This window comes from Motacilla alba, chromosome 25 (assembly GCF_015832195.1).
Source record: "Motacilla alba alba isolate MOTALB_02 chromosome 25, Motacilla_alba_V1.0_pri, whole genome shotgun sequence".
NCBI lineage: Eukaryota > Metazoa > Chordata > Aves > Passeriformes > Motacillidae > Motacilla > Motacilla alba.
The window spans coordinates 1,318,482-1,333,530 of record NC_052040.1 but is presented as its reverse complement, the minus strand read 5'-3'; the positions used below and the strand labels follow the sequence as shown (position 1 = coordinate 1,333,530).

The following is a 15,049-nucleotide window of genomic DNA, read 5'->3' as shown; positions in this document are numbered from 1 at the left end:
GGGTTTTTTGGGTTTTTTTTCCAATAAAATATGAGCTTCCAGCAGGCAGGAACTTGCTGAAGGTCAAATTAAACCTGATTTACCCGCCTTGACCTAAACAATGCAAGGCCACAAGATGAGCCAACAGCCCCCTGGAGCCACACAGGGCTCGAAACCAGGCCAGTCCACCACCAATGAGTATCCTGTCTTTTTCATTCCCAACACTTATTAATCAGCACTTTTTCCCCCCTTCCGAGAGCTGCGTTTTCTCCCTATCCCAGAGCAAGCTCCACCTCATGTCCTTTGCCTGTAAAAATGCATCACACGAGACCAAGCAGCTAAAGCCAGCAGATGCACCCAACATGGATGCTCCCTCCTCCTGCACCAGCATCCTGGCCCTGCTCCTTTTGTCCCTGCTGCAGCAAAATTCAAACCCCTGGAAGTGGAATTACGATTATTTTTACACCTAGCCTGGGCTGTCAAAGTCCGAGCTCGAGCCCTGGCCGTGGATGCTGGGTGAGGATTACACAGCTTCAGCCGTGCAGTCACAGATGCCAGGTCCCAGGCTGCTCCCAGCTGCAGCAGGATAAATCCTGGGGTTACACGGTGAGCAGGAGCCTGTGATCCACTGATAACCAGATTCAGCGGGACTGGCTGTCCAGGATCACCCCACACAGACACCCCCAGCCATAATCCCAGGATTCGGGCATCCCTCTCCTCAGCCGGCACCCTAAAACAAAGTTTCCCATCTCTTTTCGGGCAGAACCGCCCAGGGCCATGCCAGCCTTGCCCGCAGCCCATCCTGCCCGCGGCCGCCGCCCCTTCCCCGGCCCGGCCGGCGAGAGGCTGCAGGACTCACACGCACACGTCCCTTTCTATATCTGTCCCCGAAAATCCCTCCGGGCAATCCGGAACGCGGCTCCAGGACTGTATTTATCCCTCCCCACCCCGGCATGGCGGCAGCACGAGCCGGGGCCAGCAAAACCTGCGGCGGCCGCGGCGATGGGAGAGCGGAGCTGGCAGAGCGAGCGGCGAGAGCCGAGCTCCGCTTTCACATCCAATCACCCCGGCTGCGTCTGAGCGACCTGCCCGCCGGCTCCCGGCTCCTCAGCAGCCCCAGGAGCACGCAGCTCATCGTTTTCCTTCTAGCTGGACCCCCCTCGGGGCGCTGCCGCCCGCTTTCCCCCGGGCAGGGTGCGGGGGAGCGCCCGGCCCGGTGCGCTGGGCAGCACCGCGTTCGGGTGATGCAAGAAATCTCCTCTCCTGCCACACAAAAATGGGCACCGACCAGCCCAAAATCACCCCAAATCTTGGCAGAGCGCCCCGCCAAGCGCCAGACCCGATGGGCAAAGCCACGCTGGGGACGAGGAGGAGATGGGAATGCCCACGCTGCCGCAGGCTGAGCCCCGAGCCGGGGGCAGCGGGGCCCAGAGCCCGGCCGGTTCATCCCGAGCATCACCCCGGCCTCGGTTCCCACACACCGCCGAAATTAAAGCAGGGCCTGATCTGGTTCCTATGGCGGCTTAGCGCGCCCACTCAGCCGCTTGATCATAATCCCGACATAAAAATCGCTCCCTTGAAAACGCTCAGGGGTTTGAAGCCCTGATTGTTTGAAGAGGGAAGACTCTGTTCTCAGCACAAAGATGTGCTCCCCTCTCAGCCCCGGACGGGCAGCTGGAGGCTTCCATCAGCATTCTGACCCTGTAGGTTCCCCTGGCAGAGCCCTCGGGCTTTTCTAGGCACAGAGGTGCCCCCAAACCCAGCTCGACCAGCTGGGCCAGGCAGCACCCCAAAAAGAGCGGAGCTTTGAGGATTGGTGCTGGGACTGTCACCACCACAGGGCTGCCAGCCCTGCTGGGAGAGCGTCCCTAAAAACCATCTCCTCTCCCTCCAAATCCAGCTGCCGCTGCTTGTGGGAAGGAATTAAAACAGTGCGTTTCGAAACGAAACGGATCCATGCAAATTCCTGTTGTGTTGGTGGGATTCCTTTGTGGTGGCCCTGCAGTGCTGCTCCACACCTGCCCAAGCCAGGGTGCATGGGACTGTGCTGGGAGGACAAGGGACACTTCATGGACCAAAGGGCTTGAGCCATCAGGGCCTCCTTTTGTTTCCAATTTAAAACTGTAAAAGGCTAGCAAAAAAATTCCCTCCGTGGGGAAATGTCTATTTTCCTCAGACGCTATAAAATCATGATTTTTTTTTTTAAAAAAAGCAGCATTTTTTTAAGCTACTTTTCATCATTCCGGGCTGAGAATTTTCAAACACGAAATGTAAAAAATATACACATTTTATCCGTCACGAAGCAAAAGTTCATATCCACTGGCAGTACCAACCAGCACAAGAATTTCTGCCCTTTTGCCAGTCCCTGACCCGCAGCGCTTCCACGAGAGGGTTTTGGCCTCAGCAACAAACTGCTCTGCACTGCCAACACTAGCATTAAAGACAGAAGCTAAAGGGGATCCACTGAGGGAAATTAATAATTTTCAACAATTATATTTGCATGGGCTCGCTCCCCTCAACGGCTCACCGAATCACAGAAAAATCGGGATTGCATTTTCTCCCTTTTCCCCCCCAATTCCAAAGTGCTGCTACGCAAGAGAACGATGTGGAGAGCTGATACCTCGCTCCCAAACGAGTGTGTCTCCTATTAATGTCTCCAGCAGTTATGTGGCCAGAAGGGAGAGCGGAGTAGACAGTGCTGAGTGTTAACCAGTCAAATCACAGTGTCCAAGCAAGCTTAAACGGCCACATGTAAACTGCAATTTGGATCAATGTCACGCAAACACACGGGGCTTACTGCTGGAGCACTCCAGGAGTAAATCAGGGAGAAAAAAAAAGGGAAAAAAAAATTAAAAATCAGCTATTTGCAAGGCTATTCCAAAGCCCTTGGAGAGAGACCAGCTCACAGTCGCGCAGACACTCCCGCCACTGGAAATGGTTACCCCCACGCAACAAAAACTCAAATTCAAAAGAAATTCCACCCAGACAAAGAGTGACGTGCTCCAACAGCACCCAGAGACCGCAGCGAAGCTTGTGGCACCAGGAACCTCCAAGGGCTGAGGGGCAATGAGGGAGCTGGAACCGATTCCCATCTCCCTCCAGGCTGGGAACACAAAGGGATGGGTGATGAGCACGGATTTAGCCCCACAGTGTCACCACGTCCCTGAATGGCAGCGGGGGTCACAAGCATTTTAAAGGGAGCTTCTTGCAGCTGGGAATGAGGTGCAAGAGCTCCACAGAGTCAACTTGGGCCTGGTGGGCTCTAAACCCACCCTCTCCATCGCCAACCAACACAGGCACCTCCTGCCCCTGGCTCCAGGCCCTCCACACATGGTTTGCTAAATTCTTGGAGGACTTTCATCCTCGTCCCAGTTTACATCCCCCCACTCCTGCTCATGCCTTTGTTACAGCCAAGAAGTGACACCATCCGGACCAGCCTATGGCAGCGCCGCGCAGCCCGGGATTGGTCACCCCGGAGCACCAAAAGCTGCTCCCACAGCACCGCTCCCAGCCCCTGATTGGAGAAAAGGCACTTTTCCCCTCCTCGAGGGAAGCCACGGGCCAATGGGGGATGGCACATGGCAGCTGCCCAGGGCTCACCCCCAATAAGAGGCCCTCGTCCCCCTTGGAGGCGCCGCGCCCCTTCACACCCGCGCCTTGGGCCGCCGCTCGGCGCCGACGCCTGCCCACGGACACATCCTGGACCACCAGCCCGGCTGGGTGGTGGCCACCCAGGATGTTCTCCTGGCTCAGTCTGCCTGGGAAGGATGAGTGAGGAGAGCTCGGTGCGGGGAGCTTCGTCACCGCTTTGTCACCGAAGCCAAGGGTGTCCAACTCCACCCTGAGGTGCTCGGCGTGTGAGCATCCACGGAGGAGGTCTCTCCTTCCTTGGAGGCTGCTCTCCCTGCCCACGGAGCAAAGCTCCTGGAGCAGGTTCCCTGTTGCCCTGTCCTCTGCAATGTCCCTCTCTGGCTGGGGACAGACAGCCTGGCCAGGAGAGCAGCACCTCACTGCCCCCGGGGAGCAGCAGCAGGGAATCCAACAAGAGCCTGTAAAAAACTTCCCCAAAATCCCTGCCACTGGCAGCACCAGGAACAATGGCAGAACCTCAACGGGAAGAGGGAAAGAAGGTTCTCCCTAAGCTTTCCCCGAGCAGATCGTTCCGGAACTCCACTCAACACGTGTGCTAAATTATTCCGAATTACGGGGCCGCGGGTGAGGGGGAATAAGACCTTGTTTATTAATTCCAAGCATTCATATGAGCAGGATAAATCTTTTCATGTCACACCCAGCACTACAGCCCTTCCCCGAAGGAAGCGCCAGGGACAGCTCCTTCTGCCCTTTCGGGTTTTTTAAAGACCTCAATGAGCACGTGAGCGAAACGAGCGGGTCCAGCACAGGTCAAAAGTCAGCTCCTTGCTACATCTCTCACAAGAGGGTTTCCATAAAGTCACCAAGCTCTAATTGCTCCTTTCCAAAATTAGTTCAGGTGCCATCACCCACACTAGCTCTTTATTATTATAAAGTCTTTTTTGGTTTTGGTTTTTGGGTTTTTTTTTTTTTCCTCCTTAGAATCACCATTCTGAAATTATTTCCTCTTAATCCACCATGAGATCTTTGTGTTCTTCTAAGCAAGATCAAGACACCTTTTCAAACCGGTCGCTGTGATTTGTAGGTGGCATCTGAGGCACCCAGTCTGATTACTAAAAGCAAGTGGGGAGCACCCAGTTTCACCTCTGTGACTCAAAATTCCCTTCCACGGTAGAGCAGATTAAAAATCCCAGTTTCCATAAGGAAGAGGCTGACGCATAATCCGTTAAAGAGGGAGAAGAACCAGCACCAATTTGCAGAGAAGATAAATTAGGCAAAATCAAGTTCCCCAATTAGTGTCATGCGGTTCCACACACAAGTTTTATATATATATACACATATATATATAAATATATATATATATATATATAAAATTTCCCTTGTAAATCCCCAAATTAGAACCTTGAGTCCGTTCAAAGAAACATTCATAAACAAAAGGGTTAAAAGAAGAAAGGAAACATTTGGATAGAGACACGAGGGAAGAAAAACAAAGAAAACTGCGAGAAACCATTTTACAAATCACCATATCCTTCTTGCTAATACTGATATCAAGTTAGAGCTGTCAGGGAGGAAAATTTATGGATCTGTATAACAGATAGGGAAGAGGGGGGAGGGAAGGCAGGAAAAAAAAAAAAAGGAAAAAGAATCCAGCACTCGTATTTGCAAAACAACCATTAATAAACATTGCTCTGTTGCTGCTTTATTAAACAGATAATCCAACACAGTAATCTGTATTGATTTATGGATTCTCTGATGCTCTATGACTGGTTATGCAATGAAAGTTCATCCTTGATCTGTAGTCTGGGTCCTGGGCTTAACTAATTCATAATCTGATTGGAAGTTTTACTTTGTTAATTCAATTACAGTTAACGGCCGAGGAGAGAGCGGGGCAACATCTTTGTCTTTCTCAACACAGACGGTTTCTTCGCATGCCCAGAATCAGTAAAAACTCTTAAAAATCACAGGAGGCAAATAGGTTCTTTAAAAAAAAAAAAAAAAAAAAAAAAAAAAAAAATCCTACCTCGGGTTTTAATTCCAGTCTCTGAAAGTTGTCTTTTTCCCCATTTTTTCCGCCTCTCATTTCCTTTCTCTTCTTTTTTTTTTTTTTTGTTTCTTTTCTTTCTTTTTTTTTTTTTTAAATATATTTTTCTTTTCCTCCTCTTCCTTTTTGATGAATTTCCTTTCTTCTCCACATCCTCCTCAGGCGTGTAATGGGGTTATTTTTACTTTCGGTTATCTAGCTTTATGAAGAATCGACAGCACTCATACAGCTAGATAACCAAAGATAACAACCAACCCCTGGAGTCTACAGCATCAGCAGGAAAAAGCCAACCTCCTCTTCTCCAGGGGCTCGGGGGGCACGTGGCTTTTAAGGAAGGAACGAGGGAGGAAAACGAATAAAAAGAGATGCAAATATTAGCAGCCAGATCCACCAAATCTTCGCGCGGCTACAGCCCTGGAGCCCGAGCAGCCCAGGGCACAGAGTCCTGAGCATCGCTGGGACAGGCAGGATCAGGCCCCTAGGAAACGCAATTTGGAGCAGAATTGCAGGATAACCACGCAAAGGGCTGCCTATTTTCTGCCGAGTTTCAATTTGTTTCATTTGCAAACCAAATGATATTCTGCAGGTGCCGAGAATTGAGCCCGCATTATTTTTAATAACTATCAAATTAATGCATTCGAAGTAGTAATAATCAAAGCAAATATAATTTGCGCCCACAACTTAAAATATGCATAAAAGACCAAAAGGACATTTCCCCACCCACAAATGCGTTTAACGCTCTCCAAACAAAATGACTGCGAGAAAAACCTGCCGGTTAATATAAATAGTAACTTGTGATGCTTTGGATTCAGCCAAGATCTGGGGGAATAGCGATGAACAAACACAGAAAACACAGAGGAAATGATGAAAGGGATGCAAGGGAGGAAAGAAGGAAGGGAGCGACTCCTGCTCGCGGCTCAGGACCCCGGCCCTGAGCAAGGACCGCGCATCTCGGGCAGGGACCGGACCCGTATCCCTCCGTTCGCTCAGGGGGAGAGCGCAGCTTTCCCCCGCCAGGGAACCGCATCCCTCGCTTTCCTCTCTCCGTATCCCTCCGTCCTTTCTTCTTTCGCGGGGAACACGCATCCCTCCGTCCTCGCTTCGGGGGCTCTGCTTCCCTCCATCCTCCCTTTCTCCGGGGGCGGGGGGGGAACCCTCATTCTCCTTCTCCAGAGTGACCCGCGTCCCTCCACCCTTCCTTCCTCCGGGGAGGAACGCGCATCCCCCGCGCCGTTCCTCCTCTCCAGGGCAGCCCGCATCCCTCCATTCCTCGGGGAAGGAACCCGCATCCCTCTCCTTCCCCGTGGCACCCCGCATCCCTCCCGCCCGCCTCCGCCCCCGCGTCCCTCCCCTCGCCGAGCGCCCTGCTCCGCTCCATCCCCGCTTCACCTGCATCCCTCTTTCACCCGCGGCGCTGCGGGGAGGCGCGGAGCCCTCGCTCCGCCGAGACCCCGCGGCTCCTCCGCCCTCGCCCGCGCCTCTCCCACGGAGCGGAGCGGAGCGGAGCGGAGCGCTGCCAGCGCGGGGGCCGGGGCCCTGCCGGCGGCTCGGCTCGGCTCGGCTCGGCTCGGCTCGGCTCAGCCCGGCCTGGCCCGGCTCGGCTCGGCTCGGCTCGGCTCGGCTCGGCTCGGCTCGGCTCGGCTCGGCTCGGCTCGGCTCGGCTCGGCTCGTACCTGCTGCCCGCAGCCGCTGCCCGCAGCCTCTGCGCCGGGGGGAGCGGCGCGCGGCACTTTTCATTCATGCTTTCACACTCCCGGCCCTCGCCGCCGCCGCTGATTGGCCAGGGGCCGCCTGACGTCACCCGGGCCGTTCCCACCCCTCTGCAGCGCTCCCGCTTCATCAATGGGCTGGGGAGGGGCCGCGCGCACACGCGCGCACACGCGCGCCGCCGCCCGCGCCCCCGAGCTGGCACCGCGACCTGGCACCCCGAGCTGGCACCCCGAGCTGGCACCCCGACTTGACACCCACAACCTGGCACCCCCGGCCTGGCACCCCGACCTTGCACCCACAACCTGGCACCCCCGACCTTCCACGCCCGGCCTCGCACCCCCGGCCTGGCACCCCATCTGGGCACCCCCGATCTGGCACCACGACCTGGCATCCCCGGCCCCGCCACCGCCCCCCGGCCCCGCCGCCGTCCGGCACCCCCGCCTGCCCCATCGCTGCCACGGCCTCCGCCGTTCCGGCCTCTCCCGCCCGGTGCCACCGCCATCGGCACCTCCAACGTCACCCTCAATCGCCACCATCGCCAACATCACCCTCATCATCATCATCATCATCATCATCATCATCACCGTCTTCATGGCCACTCTCATCGCCTGGACTTCGCCAGGCTCAGCACGGCGCTCCTCACTGCCATGGCCATCGCCACCGCCCCCAGCGCCACCGGGCACCGCTCGTGGCCACCACCCCCGGGCAGCGCCGAGTGTCTCCTGCCCCAGCCGTGACCGCAGGCCCAGCCACCCTGCCGGCACCGATGTCTCCAGCTCGCCACCTCTGTGCCCCCCAGGCTCAGCCGCCCTGGCTTCCCCTTCCCGGGGAGGCGAACATCCCCCAGCGCCGGCGCCGGGGCCTGGCTGCGGTGTGCGGATCCCCGACGGAATCAAATGCTGCTTTACTTCTCCAATTTTAACCCCGCCGTTAATTACCCTTTGATTTCCCTGCTATAATACAGACCCCATTAAAACAAAAACAACCCCAAAAAAACCAAAAAAAAACCCCCAAAAAATCCGCCATGATTTTTCCTCGAACAAGAACAGAATATTGGGGCTGGGTTGTTTTTTTTCTTACATTTTCTCTTAAACTAATAACTCCTTTACCTTGGAGTTATTATTTCCCAGCTGGTTTTGGGTCTGTGAGTTTGGCCTGGGAAGTTACTCCGGGCTTTTGTCTCTTTCTGGAGCCGGATTCTCCCGCTGCCACCACCGGAGCAGCGAGCCCGAGCTGCCAGGGCCCCCTCTCCCAGTTTCCCCCACTGGGAAAATAGGAACCCACCGGTCCGGCCCCCACCAGGCCCAGCACTGGAGTGGGGGAAGGGGTTTGGGGGTGTGAAAATAGCCCCAAAATATCCCCGGGGCTCTGCTCCTCAGGCTGTTCCACCGGCAGCCCCTCCCCGTGGCCTCCTGCCCGGTTCTCTGCGAGCCCCCGCAGCACAAAAGGGTCTGGGGGTGCTGCTCTTCCCCTTTCCCCTTTCCCCTTTCCCCTTTCCCCTTTCCCCTTTCCCCTTTCCCCTTTCCCCTTTCCCCTTCCAGGCTCAGCCGGGGACAAAACGCAGATTTCGGGGAGACTCTGTGGGTGCTCACGGGGGCAGGGAGAGGCTGCAGCACCCATGGGAGTCACCCAGGGGTCCTCGCACCCGCACCCCCACCCAAATTACAGCCCCCAAGTCCTTTTAGGGCAGGGACCCCTCCCGGGGCCGCTCGCTCCCCCGGGTGCTCGCGGTTTCTTCGCTCCCTCCGTGGTTCCCCGTCACCCACCTGGGCCGGCGGCTTCTCCTCGGTGGGCAGAGGGGCCGGAACCGGGGGTCTCCTGGAAGAGAAGGCCGAGATGGGGGGGTTAAAGAGGCGGCGGTGCCCGCGGTGCCCACGCAGCCCCCGTGGCCGCGGAGAACCCTGGGGGGTCCCGGCTTTGACCGTTCCGCTGCCCCACCGCCACTGAGATGGGATTTTAGGGACACAACCGCTCGCCTGCCCCTCTTTGAATTGTCCTCTTTATGAAATTCGCGTTTTAAAATTCTTCGTTTCTATTTCAGTCCCCTCCGGAAATTATCATTGTTATTTTTTTTTCAACGCCAAAAGAAGAAACGCGGCGAATTTTGCGATTTATCCCGAAAAAAAAGGCTGCAGAGACAGGGAATTTGCTTTCGAATTGGGATTCACCCTGGGATTACCCCGATGACAGTGCATTTTCATTTCTAATTTTATTTAACATCGCGTTAGAACCAGATCTGGGAGGATTTAGGGAAGGGCACGAGCGATTCGCAGGAAATGCTCGGGTGTGTTTTGAGCGTCTTGACAAATAAAAACCCTCTCCGCGCTTTGCTGTCTTTCTTGGGGGGGGGGGGGGAAAAATAAAAATCAATCCAAACCGCGAGGAAGCAGAACCGCGACCGCGGGATCTCCCTTTGAACGGCAGGTTTGAGGATTTCCAGCCTTAAAACTTCCACGCACACCAGCGCATAAATAAAAACTTAATTTCAAAGGGCTGAAAACGGAGCCGAGCTGGGCAGGACCTGAACCGGTGGGTACCATGGGGGTTTTTTTTGCCGAACCGGGAGTCCACGTACGACCCGAAAAATAGCCCAAAATAAGCCCGGGTTGATTTTTTTTCCCCGTGCACCCTTTGAGCGCAGCTTCTTCCCCTCGCTGAGGAAAAAATCAAGGACAGACTGCAGGGATGAGGCTTTTTAAGACCAAAACCAAAACAGCAACAACAACCACCAAAAAAAGGACAATAAGAACTAAAATATAAGTTAAAATTAAAATTAAAATTAAAATGAAGATTAAAGCTTCCTTGGCAGGAAAGAAAAAAAAAAAAAAAGAAACTAAACAAAAAGAAACCCGAAAAAAACCACCGAAAAAAAACGGGATTTTCCATCGGCGGCGGGATTGGAACACCCGGGCCCGCTGCAACCGAGAGGCGGATTTCGGCTTCAATAACTTCTAAAAAACCCCTAAAACCATTTAATGTGGGAGCCCTGCGCGGCCTGAGGAGGGGGAGCCTTAGCGGGGCCACTCCAGCGCAGGAATTCGGAGGGTCCGGGGGTATTAACGGAGCGGCTCCCACCTTGTTGCGGTGGTGGGGGGAGAAATTTAAGAAATGCCGCTCGGGAGAAGTTCCCGAGGCACGGAAGGAATCGTTCTCCCTTCGTTCTGCCTCCTTGGAGGAGGATGTGCGGAGCCTTTGCTCTGGGGCTCTTTCCCCGCGCGTTTCACCCGCTGCCATTCGCTGATTCCGAATTTGGGACCCAGCTCTGCGCATCCCACCCCTCCCAACCCCCGCCCGGCGATGGGGGCACCGGGACACTTCGCTCCCCTCTCCCCCACGGTGGCCGTGTCCCCTCTGCCCTCGGTGTCCGTGTCCCGGCGGCTCGGCCCGACCCCCGCAGCACCCCCGGCCACCCCCGCTGGGTTTGGGGGCGCCTCCGCTTCCCCCGCTGCCGGGAGGCACCGAGAGCATCCCCCGGAGCAAAGCACAAAGCCCCGGAGCAGGGACGAGACCCTGGAACGGCCAGGCCGCTCCCAGCCCCTGCCCGAGGCACGGCGGGGTGCTGCAGGGGGGGCCCCGCACCCCAAAATCCGGATTCTCCAGGCGGCACAAGGTGAAGGGAGTGAATCCCTGGCCCAAAGGGGCTCTGGGTCACCCGCGGGCCGAGGGAACAGCGCGGGGGCGTGGGATGGACGCGCTCGGCCGTCCCCAAACTTTCCCAGCCTCGGATGCCGGAATGCCGCGGGACGGGAGGAAAGGGAAAAGGGAAAAGGGAAAAGGGAAAAGGGAAAGAGGGAAAGGGAAAGGGTGAAAGGGAAAGGGAAAAGGGAAAGGGAAAGGGAAAGGGAAAAGGAAAGAGGGAAAGGGAAAAGGAAAGGGAAAGAGGGAAAGGGAAAGGGAAGGGGAAAGGGAAAGAGGGAAAGGGAAAGGGAAAGGGAAGGGGAAAGGGAAAGAGGGAAAGGGAAAGGGAAAGGGAAAGGGAAAGGGAAAGAGGGAAAGAGGGAAAGGGAAAGGGAAAGGGAAAGGGAAAGGGAAAGGGAAAGGGAAAGGGAAAGGGAAAGGGAAAAGGGAAAGGGAAAGGGAAAGGGAAAGGGAAAGAGGGAAAGAGGGAAAGGGAAAGGGAAAGGGAAAGGGAAAGGGAAAGGGAAAGGGAAAGGGAAAAGGGAAAGGGAAAGGGAAAGGGAAAGGGAAAGGGAAAGGGAAAGGGAAAGGGAAAGGGAAAGGGAAAGGGAAAGGGAAAGGGAAAGGGAAAGGGAAAGGGAAAGGGAAAGGAGCTCCCCCTGCCCCAGGGCTTCGAGAGCAACTCCGACCCCGCAGCCCCGGCCGCAGGCAGGAGCTGGACCCGCTCCCGGGGCATCTTCCCCCGGCCCCGTAGCGCTGCGGCCCCCAGCCCATAATAAGGACGCTTTGAGAGCCCTCTCCCCCCTCCACCCCGTACCCCCCCTTACTTTTTTTTTTTCTTTTTTTTTTTTTTTTTTATTATGGTTTTCTCACCGAGTCCAATAAATCGCGCGGCTCGTCTGGCCTCAGACGTGTTCAGCAACCCAAGCCCCGCCGCTTTTGTTCCGCCAAGTCTCACATTGTTTGTCCGGCTGTGCGGGGCCGGCCCCGCGGGCGCGGGAGGCTGCGGGGGCTCCGCGGGGGCTCCGCGCCCCGGCCGGGGGTGCCTGGGGAGAGCATTGCCCAGCTTCCCTTCTTTCTCCCGGGTCACCCCCGACTTCTTCACCCACCTGGGGGATGCTCCCGGCGGGTTCTCCCTGCGCTGCCCTCCCTTCAGGGCCGCCGGTGGGCTCTGCCTGCCCTGCCCGAGCTGCCCTGGCTCACCTGCCCGCTGTGCCCTGCTGTCACCTGCCCTGCTGTCACCTGCCCTGCCCTCCCCTGCCCTGCCCTCACCTGCCCTGCCCTCACCTGCCCGCCTCGCCCGCGGCTCCCGGCGGCCGCCCCGAGCCCGGAGCCGCCGGCGGAGCGGAGGAGCGGGGGCCGTGCCCGGCGTAAGGATATATAGGAGCGGCCGAGGAGCCTCCACGTAGCCGATACGTAAAGTGTACGTGGGAGAGTTAAAAAAAGTTGGGATGCAAATGCGGGGCCGGCTCCGTGGCGCGGGGGGGCTGCCGGGGGGGCTCGGCGGCTGCGGGGAGCCGAGAGCCGCGCTGTTTCCAAGCTTCCTTAACCTCTGGATTGCTCGAAATCGATCGGCGGAGCGCAGCGAGCCTGGCAATTAGGAGCTCATTACCATATATGCAAATATGGCAACCTCTCTCTCTCTCTCCGGAGGCGCGGGGAGAGAGAACCGCAGCGGCCTTTGGGGGTGGGGAAGGGGGTGAGGCGTGCGGGGGAACGGGGACAAGGGGGAAAAAGGGTTATTTGAGGGTATCCGGGTGGTTTTGGGGGAAAGCGGCCGAGCCGAGGGGGCGCGAAGGGCTCAGACACGACCGGCCGGGCCCCGTGCTCCTGCTCCCGATTTGCTCCCTAATCCCGAGAAATGTTCTCTCCCTTTGCCACCGCCCGGCCCCGGTGCCGGGGGCTCCTCCGGGAGCCGCTCCCCGAAGGGCGAGGTGCCCTGAGCCCCACCGGGCATCCCCCGGGAGCTCGGGGACGCGCCGAGGGCCCGCGGCCGGCTCGGAGCGCTCCAGCCCCGGCCCCAGGGAGCGCTCCGAAGGTAACCACCGGCTTCTTGCGTTTTCTCACCCACCAAACCCCACCGTGCAGCCGAGCTCCGCCCGCCCGGGAGCCGCTCCCCGAAGGGCGCGGTGCCCTCAGCCCCACCGGGCATCCCCCGGGAGCTCGGAGCGCTCCAGCCCCGGCCCCGGGGAGTGTTCCGAAGGTAACCACCGGCTTCTTGCGTTTTATCACCCACCAAACCCCACCGTGCAGCCGGCACCCGCGCTGCACCGCGAGTTCCCCGTCACCTGCGGTTTTACAAGCATCGCGGGGCTTTTTTTCTTTCTTTTTTTTTTTTTTTTTTTTTGCCCGATAAGCAGAGATTAGGGGCAAAGTCTCCCTGGCATTTCCTGAGTGTCGATTAAAGCTGGCGGGTCAGGGCAGCAGCGGTGCGGCTTTTTCCGCTGGAGCGTTTTCTCGCCCGTGGCATCTCGTAAAGTTTCCCCCGGCGCTGGGCTTCCCCCTCGATTTGGGGATTGACTTCGTCCCCTTCCTTCACAAACTGTAATCCCGGCGTATTAAAAAATAACAATCGGTCGGGCTCCGATTTTCCTCCCTGCTCAGGGTTATTTTCTTTTTCCCCCCTAATAAATAACATTTTCTCCCTTTTGCCCGCCCAAAGAACGAGAATGAGCTCAAAATCGGGAATCGGTTCCCTATTTTCTGGTTTAGTTGAAAGGATTAAAAATATAGATAAAAACACCCCAAGTGAACAAAATCTCCTCGGGGGATGGGGGCGGTGGGGGTGTCAGCAGCCCAGCCCCGGGGCACCGCCAGCCCGCCGGAGCCCCGCTTGTTCAAAGCAACAGCCGTGGAAACAGAGGGAATTGCGGGTGCCTCTTCCCTTCTTTCTTTCCATTTTTTAAGATAAAATTTAATTTTAATTTTTTTGATATTTGGGAAAAGCCTTTTCCCTGCAGTTTCCTTTCCACCGCGGCAGCTGAGCCGCTTTTCCCAGCCCCGTCCGGCTCGCCGCTCTCTGCATTCCTCTACCCCATTCCTCTTTCATTCCCGAGCCGCCAGGATTTTTTAATTCTTTTTTTTTTTAATTATTACCATTCATATTCTATTTAAAAAATCCGTTTATTTACTGCAAATGGCCAGAACCGACGAACACCCTGCGCGGCCGCGGGCGGAGGAGCCGCGTGTGTTACCCCAACCATTTCTGCCCGTCCCGGTTTATTATTATTATTATTATTATTATTATTAATATTATTATTATTATTATTATTATTCGGGATTTCAGCCGAACGTTCCCGCAAACCTCCCGTGAGTTTGGAAACGTGGACGACGCTGTAGGGAAAGGGAATTTAAAAATCTGAAATTCCCTTTCCGTTCCCCCTCTCCTGGCGAACCCGCAGCTCCCGGCGCCCAAGGAGCTGAGCAGTTTTCCCCGCAGAAATCCTCGCCACGGACCCCAAACCCTCTGGCATCGCCAGCGAGGACGGCGGCTTCGCCCACCAGATTTAAAAAAAAAAAAAAGTAAAAAAAAAGCGGATTATTATTTTTTCCCCTCCTTATCCCAAAGTAGCAATTCAAGAAAGTGAAGTGGGAACCTCTGGGGTCTCTTTATTTGCTCTGAGAGTGAACTTTAAAGAGGACGGGTCGGTAGAGCAATTTCTCCCCTTTTTTTTCCCGGAATTCTGCCGGCAATGCTGGCTCCTCCAGCGGAAGGCACGCAGCCTCCAGCTCGGGAGCTTTGTGCCCATCTCATTTCGCGTTTATTTATTTTTTTTTCCGGTGCCAGGCGCTGCCACCGGGCACGAAACGGGGCGTCCGCGCCGCAAAACGGGCGCTTTGAACTTATTTTTGAGGAGAGTTTCTGCTGGAAGGCGAATCCCGGGCTGGAACGGCGGGGGGAGGTCGCTCTCGGATGATCCAGGGGGATTTTCACCGGGATTTTCCGGGGGGCAGGGACCAGCGGGACCCCCGCTGCCGCCCCCAGCCCCGCACGGAGCCGCGCAGCCCCTGCGCCCATTAAAAATGGAAAAAAAACCCTCCGGAAAACCCAAAAAACCCCGTGATTCCCCCCAGAAGGGTCCGGGGGAGAGGGGAGGGACGCCCACTGCC

At 56.4% G+C, this 15,049-nt stretch overlaps 1 protein-coding gene across 1 annotated transcript in view; it reads right to left on the bottom strand.

Moving 5' to 3' along the window:
* The window catches only part of LOC119711472, a 31,604-nt gene extending 18,359 nt beyond the window's left edge, over positions 1-13,245 (bottom strand). Inside the window, exons 1-3 of the mRNA XM_038161719.1 lie at positions 13,176-13,245; positions 12,227-12,529; positions 9,088-9,139 (exon numbers count right to left, since the gene is read on the bottom strand). Coding sequence (XP_038017647.1) covers positions 9,088-9,139; positions 12,227-12,529; positions 13,176-13,245 — 425 coding nt within the window. The remainder of the gene's footprint in view (positions 1-9,087; positions 9,140-12,226; positions 12,530-13,175) is intronic.
* Between the last annotated feature and the right edge of the window lie 1,804 nt (positions 13,246-15,049).